This window comes from Carassius auratus, chromosome 50 (genome assembly GCF_003368295.1).
Source record: "Carassius auratus strain Wakin chromosome 50, ASM336829v1, whole genome shotgun sequence".
NCBI classification, from domain to species: Eukaryota; Metazoa; Chordata; class Actinopteri; order Cypriniformes; family Cyprinidae; genus Carassius; species Carassius auratus.
In genome coordinates this window covers 1,033,289-1,046,497 of record NC_039292.1, presented here as the reverse complement: position 1 = coordinate 1,046,497, position 13,209 = coordinate 1,033,289, and the positions used below count along the sequence as shown (strand labels likewise).

Below are 13,209 nucleotides of genomic sequence, written 5' to 3'. Positions count from 1 at the left end.
ATACCCCACTGGATGCAACAAATGCCTTGTTTGTAATGGGTTTTATTGATTTTGTCTCGTCGCTCCGGGATATGGCATCACAGTGGGGTGTAACATTTCCGTCGCATGCTTGAGGTATTCGGCCAATCACAACACTGGATAGCTGGCCAATCAGAGCACACCTCGCTTTTCAGCTCAATGAGCTTTGTAAAAATCGATGTGTTTCAGAAGACAGGGCATAGAGGAGCAACAATAATGTATATTATGTGGAAAATAATAATAATATATATATTTTTTTAACTTAATCCACAAACACATTTCATTACACCAAATATACAAACTAATGTTCTTTTTAGGAACGTCATATGACCCTGTTAACCATTTTTTCTTAGTATGAAGAACATTTTAATAACCTTTAAAACCTTTTGAGCAATAAAAAGGTTAAATGGTTCTTTTCAAAACTGTTCACTGAAAGGTTCTTTGAGGAACCCAAAATGAATCTTCTTTAGCATCACGATAAAAACCCTCAATTGGAACCTTACTTTTTATTAAAGATGGTATCAATGTTAAAATCTCCTCATGAAACCATTAATTCCAACAAAACAGTGTATTTTTTGCAGTGTATTGCTAAATCGCTATATAAATGTGAGCTCCACAGAAAGATATGTAGAATTTGAATTAGAAGTATTTCATTCCTGTTGTTCAATACATTTCATTTCCCCTTTCCATCACATCATAATATATCATATTACACACAGCCATAACATTTAATGAAGAAAAAAATAGATTTTCTTTTATTCCATATTAAGTGGACAAATGTGAATTGCACTACTGTTATAATAAGGGTTCTAATTGATAAGGTGCCTGAACTATACAAAACATTTTTGCCAAAATAAAGCTGAAATAAATTTAATAAAAACATGCCTTAGCAACAAACTAAAATAATAAGTTAACGTTAAGGCACTAAAATCACTTAGAAATAAAAGAAAATGGAAATATTAGACGAAAAACATTAAACTAAACAAAATTAGAAATGTTGTCTTTTCAGTTTACTTCAAGCCCTAAAAATAAAGTAAAACTAAAAATATATGTTTTTGAATCGAATACTAGCTAAACACTTAAAAGAATTGCTCATACAAAAATGGAAATATATATATATATATAGTCCCTTGTTTTTTTTTTTTAAGAAGTATAAGCTACATTATATTAAATGACCTAATATGAACTTTTTTGTTAATATTTTGGTCATAATTATTTTTAATTTTGTGTAAAAATGAAACTTTTTTGACCAAGATATGGGATACAATCCCATTTAGTGTGTACTGCATACTACACATTTTAGCAGTATGTTGTGTATAGTGTGCATCTGGGTTCTTTATTAATACTGGAATAATATACAATAATAAAATAAGTATGTAAGTATTTCATTGAGACTTTTTCTAAACTCATATGAATATAAACTAAACTCATTCAAGTATGAACAGTCCAGTTTAGTAAATGCTTGACACATGCACTAGATTGTACAATCATAATTTGACATATTACAAAGTTTACACGATTACTTATCATGTAAATATTGACAGACTGCAACGCATGCCACTTCACAGCTTTAATTCCAAAATAAAAGTCCCATGGCAAAGACACACGTATTACAAATCTACCACATATAAATTAAATTAAGATAAAGACTGTTTTGTCCAACGAATACGTCACAAAATGTAATATAAAATCATTAAAAAAGTAAAATAGGTAATATTAGAAAAAAAGAAGAAAAACAACAGCCACGCATTAATAAATCACAATTAATGAAATTTAAATCGATTGTTTTGTATTAAATGTGAAATGTGTTTTGGTATCTATTTTTATAAGGAAATAATATTGTCGTTCGAAAGTTTCTGTCGAACTTTTATTGTGTAAAGCCGGAAGCGGAAGCGGTGTCCGTTGTTCCCTCCTGCTGTCCTTAGTGCTGTTCACTCCTGCTGTTTGAATGAGACCTTCTATATGTGATTAAATTAATATTCAGATACTTTAATTGGATAAAAGCAGTCGAAAGGTGAGATTTTATGTTTATCGATGCGTCTTGTTCAAACACAACATGAATATCGTGTGTTTAAATCAACCAGCTGTTACAATAACGATAAGCTAATCTGATAGTTGCGTTTACATATTTTATATGTAAACATATAATATGAATCTAATTAACAGAACTAATATTTAATTAAGAAACGAAACGTACAGTCTATATTTTATATTTAAAACACGTTTGCCTTCTTACTCAAAGAAGAATAATGTCATTTTTTAGCATTATTTATGTTTAGGCTGTTTATTAATATTTTTCAATCAGCTTTTATTTTTCTGTTTTCATTGTAATTGGTTTAAATATATTTCATTTTAATTGGTTTAAATATATTTAATTTTAATTGGTTTAAATATATTTTTGTTATTTTTAAAATATTTAAATGTAGCTTTTAAGTTTTTTTTCCTCACATAATATTTACATTTCTTTTTATTTCAGCTTTATTTAAATGACTGAAAACAATTATACCATAACACAAGCAGATACAATTAAACATAAAAAATAATTAAATATAAATATACTTCGTAATGAACTTCTTCCCTCATAAAATATTATGATAGTAATATATGAAAGCTGTTTCCTCCAGAGAGTAACGTTTCTGTTTGTATGCAATTAAAAATTACAGCAAAACCAATCAAAACATACAAATGACAAAAGTGTAATGTCACTATATATGTTTAAATAGAGCTTGTGATTTCATTTATACTCATTCTGATTTCTTTCATATTTCAGTCATGTCCTCAGACGCTGTGAAGAAGAGAAAGCCGAAGGTCATCCGAAATGAATCAGGAACTCCAGAGACCAAGCGCGGTCGAGCAGAAGGCGATCAGGTGAGAAGCTCTGCTCTGAAATGCATTGAGGAGCTCAAACCGATTGTGATACACTAACCTCAACTCATTCTTCTTCTCTTGTAACTCTTACATCCGTGTGCAGCTGAGTGCAGTCAGTTCTCTTGTCAAGTTCAGGAAGGTCAGGTTGAGGCAGGTGCAGGTATCCAGCATCTTCCTCTCATTTAGGCTTCAGATGTCTGTCTTTCTTGAGTTGTGTTCAGATGAGTTTCATGTGTTGATGTGAGACTCATGTGGCGTGTGTACATAGGTCACGTATCCAGCCGGACCTCATCTTATCGGACAGAGGAAGCCGTTTACAGTAAAGAATCAGGTTCCTGTGAGATCTGTCTGTCTCTCTTTCTCTCTGTCTCTCTGTCTCTCTCTCTCTCTCTCTCTCTCTCTCTCTCTCTATCTCTCTATCTCTCTATGTCTCTCTCTCTCTCTCTCTCTGACAGCTAAAGGGTCCAAAATGAACACGTTCAAGCAAACAATATGAATAAAAAATTTAATTTGAACATTATATTTGACAGCTTTCTAGGGATAATATTCAATGTAAGAATGATATTCTGTTTGAAAGTTAAATAATAATAATTATTATTACACATTTATGATATTCAGCCATCAAAATGAAAATATGAAGTTGTTAATAATAATAATCAAAGAAGTTAATTGTAATAAGTTTATATAATAATAATTAGCATTACTGTTTTACTGTTAGATATAAGTGTCATTATAACAAAAAAGTATTTAAATGTGTAATATTGATTTATAATATCTATGTTATTCATATGTCCAGTAAATAACAATAATGATATAATTATTATTGTAAATAATTTTAAATTGTTATATAATTTAATAAATAAAATTATATAATAAAAATAAAAATTGCTATTATTAGTTGTAGTTAATGATATAATTATTATTGTAAATAATTTTAAATTGTAATATAATTTAATAAATAAAATTATATAATAAAAATAAAAATTGCTATTATTAGTTGTAGTAATAGAAATAATGATAATTAATTATTAAAAGTGGTTTTAATAGATAATATTAGTTATATAATTATAAAAAACATTATTGTGATTGGCAAACTAGAATGAAGGATTAGTGTAATTTAAGATTAATTAAACTCGTCCACCATTAGCAGTTCATTTTGGATCCCTTTAAATCATAAATGAATGCTGTTTTGGATATCCAGCTCCACTGTCCACACTTTTTCTGTTGCACTTTCGGGCGAGGAGGTTCACATCTCACAGTTTTGTAATCTCATCCCAGTAGAAAGTATGTGATTGGACTGTGTTAGGCAGGGTTGTGTGTGTGGTCTGGTCACTCACTGTGTGTGTGTGTGTTCCTCAGGACGTGCGTGTGTATAATGAGGAGGTGGAGCTGGAGGTCAGGGACCCCCAGCAGGACTACATGCTGTATAAGAACACGTGTGCCGCTCTGGCCAAACTGATGGCAGAAATCCAGGAGCTGAAAGCTGGCGGCGCGAAAGTCGGAGTGAGTTCCACATTTGCTGTGTGACGGAAAGTGTAGGTGAATGAATGAAGCTGAGATTTGTTTACTGCATCCTAGAGCGTGGAGATCGAGGAGAGACGCACACAGTGCAGCGTTCATTTCATTACCCTGAAGAAACTCAACCGCCTGGCACACATGAGACTGAAGAAAGGCCGAGACCAGACGCATGAGGTGAACACGCGCACACACACACACACACACACACACGTTTGTTTTTGTGTAAAGTGTGTTCATCCCATAGGTGTAATGGTTTTTATTCTGTACAAACTGTATATTCTATGGCCCTTCACCAACCCTAACCCTCACAGGAAACTTTGTGCATTTTTACTTTCTCAAAAAAACTCATTCTGTATGATTTATAAGTATTTTGAAAAATAGGGACATGGGTTATGTCCTCATAAGTCACCCTCTCCTTGTAATACCTGTGTCATACCCATGTCATTATACAGAGCTGTGTCCTGATATGTCACACACACACACACACACACACACACACACACACACACACACACACACACACACACACACACCAGTTCAGCATGGAACACTAATGAACTTCATACTCTAGTGTGCACACTTTCTAAAACACTGCATAAAGCAATATGCAACACTAAACATTTAAAACAATAGGATGCTACTTTGTTCTCACATTTTTTTTAATCATGTTTGGCTTTTTAAAATATTTAATCTGCTAATTTAAAAAAAAAATTGTTTGTATTGCATGTTTAATTTAGTTTTAGTGATTTTATGTGCTTTTGTCATTTGTATTATTATTTGTATTATTATTTTTATTTAGCTTTATTTATTTTATTTTAGTTCTTTAACTTTGTGTGTGTGTATATATATATATATATATATATATATATATATATATATATATATATATATATATATATAAATATATAGATTTTATAAGTCAATTAACACAAATTTTTAAATAGTTGTAGTTACAAATATTAACACTTAAAATTTTACATATCCAAATTTGTGTTAAGTGCATTGTATACAAACAATGTATAGTGCAGAAATAGCAAATCTAATATCCCATAGCATGTTTTATTTTCATTTGTGTCCAGATTTCTGTTTAACATGTTTGTTAACTGATTGTTTCAACCAGTAATGTTTGTCTGACTGCAGGCAAAGCAGCGAGTGGATGTTCTTCATCTGCAGCTGCAGAATCTGTTGTATGAGGTCATGCACCTGCAGAAGGAGATCGGCAAATGTCTTGAGTTCAGGTGAGCTTTACACTGCATTACCAAGCCTTGAAATGTCAATGTGAATAAACATTTTTCTAATCAGGCTCAGCTATAAAAACTATATCATCTGCTGGAATACTATTGAATTGTTCTTGTTGTTTGTTTCAGGTCTCAGCATGAGGAGATCGAGCTGGTCAGCGAAGAGGAGTTTTTTCAGGAGGCTCCGGCTGAGATCTCACGCCCTCATGTGACCCGTGATGACCAGCACCAGCTCACGCTCGCCCGCCTGGACTGGGAACTAGAGCAGAGGAAGAGGTAACACACACCAACAGCTCACTATCAGCCTCTAAATCCTGAGCAGGAGATGTTAAGATGTTGTTTCGTCGTGCAGACTGGCGGAGCAGTATAAGATGTCTCTGGCTAGAAAGGAGAAGATCCAGAAAGCCATTGAGCAGAAGAGAGAATATCTGAGCAGCCTTCAGCCTGGACTGCAAAACATCATGCAGGTGCAACGCTAGACTGGCATAAATGCTAATATCTATATTCAACGTGTAAAGTCGTGTAATGTGAACTAGGCTTTAGAAACAGGCTGATGAATCTCTCTCTCTCTCTCTCTCTCTCTCTCTCTCGTGTGCAGGCGTCTCTCCCAGTGCAGGAGTATCTGGCGATCCCGTTTGAGCACATGCAGAAGCAGGCCGAGGTCGCCCGTCACCTGCCGCCCCCTCTGTACGTGCTGTTAGTGCAGGCGGGTGCGTACGGACAGGCTTGCGGTAAGACTAGCATCTCGTCTCTCAGAGAGAGGCCTGTGAGAACTTCAGTTCCTAGGGCCCGATGAAATCTGGTTTATTTTTTCCCATATTACTTTTTATCTTTTTTCAAAATTCCGGTTTAAATTTTTCTGAATTATAATTTTTATAAAAAATTATATATATTTTTTTAATTTTTCTGGATCATTATTATTATTATTTTTCCAGTTTTCTTTTTTCTGGATTACATTTTTTTTTTTTGGTTTAAATTTGTCTGATTACATTTTTTCCAGATGTACTGCTGCCATTAAACTCCTTTTTAATGGTTACATTTAATTGTAATAATAAAAAAGAATGTCTAATTAATTAAAATCATAACATTTTCACAACAATTTCTAAAATTTTTAACAAAAATTACATGTTTAGGGTCCTATGAAATGTTTTATGTTTTATTGTTACCTAATTGTGTTTTAGCATGTCTAATTATTTAAATGCATAAAAACAACTTAATTTTTTTTCTTCTTAAAATGAAGGCATAAAACAAAATAAGGCAAATAATTATTGAAAATTAAGCACAATTAATTTTTTGGTAAACAAAGGGAATTTACTATAAAAAATAAAATATGTAAGAAATGTTGATTATTCCTTAAAGTTTTTTTAGTAGTAGTAGTAGGCTATGTACATTCTGCTGAACATTTCTAGCAAATATTTGTCTATAAATTAAACAAGACTTTTATTTTGACGGGTTGCTGTGAATACCATTACAGTTCTGTGTATGTGATATGAGGCTAGTTTTACGGTCAAATGCTCATGAAGTGACTCTCAGAACAGGTCCAGAGATGTTGTTCATGTGTTTACATCATCGTTTAGTGAGACGACAGATGCTGAAATGTGTGTTTAATAAGCGAAGTCGCGCTTCTGCACCATTCATTAACACAGACACATAAAACATGCAGGATTCATATTTAAATAGACTTTTCCGGCTTAATATTTACAGGTACTAGTCCATATCATGATTTGATGTAAGTGCAATGACCTGCTTTTGACAAATTACGTGACATTCCACGTTAAACTGTAAAATCTGTTTTTATGATTGGATTCCGTCTGCGTTTTCTGCATCGTGGAAACAATAGGGCACTAAGTTCCTGATGCATTCTTGGTTTATTAGACCATGCAATTATTCGTTTCAGACAAGAACCTGTCCGTGAGCATCAGGGGAGATGTGGATGAGGCCAAAGCTCTCTCCAGGCCCCCGGAGGACTCACAAGGTACCTCTGCGTGTTCGCTTTACGAGTCGGAAGAGTGTGTGATCAGTGGAGTCTTACGTTTTGTGTGTTTTGGTCTCAGATGATGAAAGTGATTCGGACGCTGAAGAGGAGCAACAGAACACAGTCAGACTCGATTTTAATCTTCTTCTCCAGTACGTCATCTCATCTCATTGAATAGGTTGTGAGCTAATGTACTGATTTAGCATCTGTCTCTGTTCAGAAGCGCCGGCGCGCGACTTCAGGTGTTCAGCTGGATGACAAGCGTAAAGAGATGCTGAGACGCCACCCTCTCTCTCTCTGCGTGGACCTCAAGTGTAAAGGTGTGTGAAAGCATGAATAGATATAGTTGCTCACAGAGGCTGTACAAAATCACATTAAAATTAGAAATAAAATTGTGAAATATTATTATAATTTAAAAGAACTGTTTACTATGTGAATATTTTGTATAATGTAATTTATTTCTGTGATGCAGCGCTGTATTTTCAGCATCATTCCTCCAGTCTTCAGTGTCACATGATCTTCAGAAATCATGATAATATGATGATTTGCTGCTCGAGAAACATTTCTGATTATCATCAATGTTGAAAAGTGTTGTGGTGCTTTATATTTTCGCGGAAATTGTGATCCAGTTTTTCATGATTGATAAATGAACAGAAAATTGAAAAGAACTGCATCTTTACTGTCACTAGTGCATCCTTGCTGAAAAAGATTATTAATGTAAATTAAGTTATTAGGATTTGATTTATTTATTTATGAATGCTTTATAGGAATATAACGAAGTAAATAAATACAATTTAAATTTAAATAAATGCAGTTTATATGAATAATTTATATTATATTGGAAATCTTATTTTTTTGTGGCAGATATAAAAGCTTTGTTTGTAATAAAAAAAATTGTTATTGGTGTCCCTGGAGCACAAAAGCAGTCTGAAGTTGTAGCAATAGCCAAAAATACATAGTATGGGTCAAAATGTAAAATTTTTCTTACATGCCAAAAAAATATTAGGATATTAAGTAAAGATCATGTTCCATGAAGATATTTAGTAAATTTACTACTGTAAATATATAAAAACTTAATTTTTTATTAGTAACATGCATTGCTAAGAATTAATTTGAACACCTTTTAAAGATGATTTTCTCAGATTCCAGATTTTCCTAACAAACCACACATCAATGGAAAGATGATTTATCCAGCCTTTTTCAACAGTACTTGTATTCTCTTCCCCCAGACGGCAGCGTCCTGCATCTGTTTTTCTATTATCTCATGAATCTCAACATCCTGACGGTGAAGACCAAGGTTTCCACGAGTGCGGATCTGTCCGGAGCCGTCAGCGCTGGGTCAGTACGAAACCTGAATCAAAGTTCACACAGGTTTGTTTTCTAACACCTTTAATGCTTCGGTCACAGAGAGCTGCTGAACTCTGAGAGTCTGCTGAACTGTCTTTATGCGTCCGATCACGGCAAAGAGACGCCCAACCCTGCCAACCGCTACCAGTTTGATAAAGTCGGGTAAGGTTGACATGAAAACGCCTTCGCTTCTGATATGGCATTAAATGATGAATATAATCAAATGTCATTTTCTGTGCAGGATCACTACGTTTGGGGATTATGTGTCGGATCTCGGACATCCGTATGTTTGGGTGCAGAAACTGGGCGGCCTGCAGTTCTCCTCTGGTGGTGCACAGGTGTCTGTTACATCATGCAATGTTTTTTTTCTTCTTCTTTGTACATTCACAGAACATTTTGCATGGGTGTTTTTGTTAAACTACTTTATGCTTTGTTTGTAAATGAGTCTTGAATGCACAATATCTTAAATGTTTCCAAAAATCACATTTCTGCTGGTCTTAGAAAGTCATAATTGACAAATTAAGGACTTAAAATGCTCTTAAATTGGAGCAGAACGTCGCCATAAAGTCATGGCATTAAATATTGTATGCACAGCAAAAAATTTTGTTTTTTCACAATGCAAATATCTAAACATCTTTGCATCAAGATGCAGTTACTTGAAATGCACAATAAAGATATGAAAGCAGAATTATGTGAGTTTATGTGGAAATATCCATCAGTGGGTTATGAAAGCATGTTTTTCCTTAAAAAAAAGCTCACTTGCACATATTCCTGTTTTAATCACAAACACGATTTTAATCATTAAAACAAGAGAATATTTTGCTCATTATGCATGAGTCTTTACACATTTGCATTGGAAAACATGACATAAATGCTGAGAAGGAATGTCACTATTTCAGCATGATCAGGAGTAAACTTATTTCCACGCTTTGCTGTTATTGCAGTCAGTGTTGTAATGTGATGAAGCGTGTTTGTTTCAGTCGGGACTGACAGGCAGCGCTCTGAGCGCCAGTCACATGGAGAGGACCATGAAACTACTGCGAGGAAGACTGCAGGCTCGACTGGCCCTACACAAACAGTTCAGCTCACTGGGTATGAGACTGACCATATTAGTGCAGTATTATATAGCCGTATTTTTCCGACTATAAGTCGCACCTGAGTATAAGTCGCATCAGTCCAAAAATACGTCATGATGAGGAAAAAAACATATATCAATCGCACTGGACTATAAGTCGCATTTATTTAGAACCAAGAGAAAACATTACCGTCTCCAGCCACGAGAGGGCGCTCTATGTCTTCAGTGTAGACTACAGGAGAACTGACCAGCATAGAGCGCCCTCTGGCGGCTGGAGACGGTAATGTTTTCTCTTGGTTCATTTCTCTCGGTTCATGTCAAATTAATTTTGATAAATAAGTCGCAGGACCAGCCAAACTACGAAAAAAAAGTGCGACTTATAGTCTGGAAAATAAGGTACATACACTTACTGAGCAACAAATTTCTGAAGATCATGTGACACCTGAAGACTGGAGGAATGATGCTGAAAATTCAGCTTTGCATCACACAAATTACATTATAAAATGCATTCAAATAGAAAACAGTTATTTGTAATTGTAATAATATTTCACAATATTACCGTATTTTTCATCAAATTAATACAGTTTTAATAAATCTATCACTAGAGTCATGAGGCTTTTGGTTGCTGCTGTCTGTTTAGTCGGTTTATTTGCCAATGCATTGGGTTTGTTCTGTTCCAGAGCACAGCATCATACCCGTCTCCAGCGAGTGCCAACATCTGTTTCCTGCTAAAGTGGTTTCTGGTCTCATGCGCTGGACCCTGATGAGCCATCAGGAGTTCACTGTATGTTTCTATAAATAGGGATGTTTCGCATCTCACATTGACATCATGCAGTGCACGTTTGCTTTGCATTCAGTTGGCTACTTGAGTGAAATTCAGTGATCTCCATGTATCTTCTTGTTCTGCAGGAGCTGGGCTTCGTGCAGCATGTGTTGAAGGCGGGTCTGGTGCATGAGACCGATCTGTTCTTCATGGCAGCTGTAGAGAGAGGAACAGGTGGGAACTGTGCTCTTGTGTCACACTCTTCTCTGTCCACATGTCTGGTTTGCAGCTTCTTCTGGACTAAAACCACCCACTTGAGAGCATGTGACTGACATGTACAGTGGCCATCCACAGTTTTCATGTGATGTTTAGAGTGATGCACAGATCTGAAATCAGTGATATCTCGTTAACTAGTTACTAGGTGTCTCAAATCAAAGTCTTCACCAACAGTGTTTTTATTAACTAAAACCATTAAAAATCTATTGAAAATATTTAAACGTTTTTTTTTTATTATTAAAATAATTAAGTATTAATATTTGATGAAAAATGGAACTTAAAAAATTTAAAATGTTGCATTAAAGGGTGCATAGATTAAAACCTTAATAAATTGAATTATTTAAAAAATATAAAAAAATTATTTTATTTCAGCTATTAAAATAAAAAAAACTGAAACCAAAAAACTTAAAAACTGTAGACATATTTAAAAAATAAATAAATGGTAAAAAGTGGCAAAACACAAAAAGATTACTAAACATTTAATTAAAATGAAAACAGAATTCATAATTTTAACAAAAGTTATTATATCAGTAATACGAAGATAAAACTATTGCATTGGCAACTAAATGAAAGAAAATAAACTACTAAGAAAAATTACTAAAATAAAAATGTAAGATAAATAGGACAAAAGCACATGTAATTACTAAACTTTAAAATATTATATATAAAAATATATATAGAAAAATCAAATAAAAAAATTAAGAACTATAATACCATATTAATCATATTTAAATAACACTGTTTCATCGTCAATAAAATTCTAAATGAAATACAATTTTAATATTAAGTACTACAATTACTAAACCTAAAGCTTAAAAACAATAAAAATAAAAAACCCAGTTATTCGGTATATTAATAAATGCTATAATATTGTATGAACGTTGCTGAAGTAACACTGTTTCACAGATTGATTGACGTGAGAATCATAAACCCATCATAAGTTCCCCACTGTCTGGTTCTGTCTCAGCTCGTCTGCTGGCTGCTGTGGTGATGAACCCGCGTTACCCTGAGGTCGCGCCGCTCTTCTCTCTCTCGCTGCACTGGAAAGGAGAGCGCAGCGGGCGCACCGATGATAACCTGCGGGTGAGAGAGAGCCTCACTGCTGCTCGGGTGTTTTCAGTGTGAAAGTATTCTCTTAATGATGTGTTTGTGATGCGCAGGCGATGGAGAGCGAGGTGAACGTGTTCCGCTCCGAGCTGCAGGGGCCACGTCCAGGTCTCCAGCTCCTGACCAATCAGATCCAGCGCTTGTGTGTGTGTCTGGATGTGTATCTGGAGACGGAGAGTCAAGTGTGTGACGGGTCTGAGGGACCCAAGGAGTTTCCCCGAGAGAAGATGTGCTTGCGCACTGCCAGGTAACACACTTCAAAAGTGTCATCTCTGGGTCTCTCCTGCTCACCAAGGCTGCATTTATTTCACCAAAAATACAGAAAAAAATTTAATATTGTAAAATATTATTACCATTTAAAATAATGGGTTTCTATTTTAATGTATTTTAAAATATAATTTATTTCTGTGATGCTCCGCTGTATTTTCAGCATCATTCCTCCAGTCTTCAGTGTCACATGATCTTCAGAAATCATGATAATATGCTGATTCCATTATCAATGTTGGAAACAGTTGTGCTACTTAATAAATAAATATATATATATATATATATATATATATAACACATCTTTACTTTTGAATGGTAGTGGATATTGTTACAAAATATTTCTATTTTGAATAAATCAAAGATTTTATTCAAAGAATCCTGAAAAAAGTATCACAGGTTCCAAAAAATATCATGAAACAAAACTGCAATAAATCAGAATGATTTCTGAAGATCATGTGACACTTTAGACTGGAGTGATGATGCTGAAAATACAGCTTTGAATCACAGGAATAAATTATATTTTTAAGTACACTAAAATAGAAAACCATTATTTTATATTGCAATAATATTTTACTATATTACTGCTTTTTTCTATGTTTCTGATGAAATAAACGCAGCCTTGATGAGCAGAAGAGATTTCTTCTAAAGACATTTGAACAGCAGTGTACACTGAGGAATGATGCAAAATGATTGTTTGCTGAAAGTTAATAATGCAACCCATTGTGTTTCAGTGATGTGGTGTATTTTTGGCTGAAGC

At 34.1% G+C, this 13,209-nt stretch overlaps 1 protein-coding gene across 4 annotated transcripts in view; it reads left to right on the top strand.

Annotated features, from left to right (window-relative positions):
• The first annotated feature begins 1,897 nt into the window (after nucleotides 1-1,897).
• The window catches only part of LOC113066567 (THO complex subunit 5 homolog), an 11,766-nt gene continuing 454 nt past the window's right edge, over nucleotides 1,898-13,209 (top strand). Inside the window, exons 1-21 of one of the 4 annotated variants that reach the window (XM_026238461.1) lie at nucleotides 1,898-2,032; nucleotides 2,789-2,886; nucleotides 2,990-3,040; nucleotides 3,155-3,217; nucleotides 4,246-4,389; nucleotides 4,465-4,578; nucleotides 5,545-5,642; nucleotides 5,772-5,918; nucleotides 5,995-6,109; nucleotides 6,241-6,373; nucleotides 7,540-7,617; nucleotides 7,697-7,740; nucleotides 7,838-7,937; nucleotides 8,847-8,955; nucleotides 9,025-9,126; nucleotides 9,206-9,302; nucleotides 9,945-10,056; nucleotides 10,720-10,823; nucleotides 10,949-11,036; nucleotides 12,046-12,161; nucleotides 12,239-12,432. In XM_026238461.1, coding sequence (XP_026094246.1) covers nucleotides 2,791-2,886; nucleotides 2,990-3,040; nucleotides 3,155-3,217; nucleotides 4,246-4,389; nucleotides 4,465-4,578; nucleotides 5,545-5,642; nucleotides 5,772-5,918; nucleotides 5,995-6,109; nucleotides 6,241-6,373; nucleotides 7,540-7,617; nucleotides 7,697-7,740; nucleotides 7,838-7,937; nucleotides 8,847-8,955; nucleotides 9,025-9,126; nucleotides 9,206-9,302; nucleotides 9,945-10,056; nucleotides 10,720-10,823; nucleotides 10,949-11,036; nucleotides 12,046-12,161; nucleotides 12,239-12,432 — 2,105 coding nt within the window. In that variant the 5' untranslated portion in view covers nucleotides 1,898-2,032; nucleotides 2,789-2,790. Of the gene's footprint in view, nucleotides 2,033-2,788; nucleotides 2,887-2,989; nucleotides 3,047-3,154; nucleotides 3,218-4,245; nucleotides 4,390-4,464; nucleotides 4,579-5,544; nucleotides 5,643-5,771; nucleotides 5,919-5,994; nucleotides 6,110-6,240; nucleotides 6,374-7,539; nucleotides 7,618-7,696; nucleotides 7,741-7,837; nucleotides 7,938-8,846; nucleotides 8,956-9,024; nucleotides 9,127-9,205; nucleotides 9,303-9,944; nucleotides 10,057-10,719; nucleotides 10,824-10,948; nucleotides 11,037-12,045; nucleotides 12,162-12,238; nucleotides 12,433-13,209 lie in introns of all 4 variants that reach the window. The other 3 variants (XM_026238460.1, XM_026238462.1, XM_026238463.1) reach the window with 3 other exon arrangements.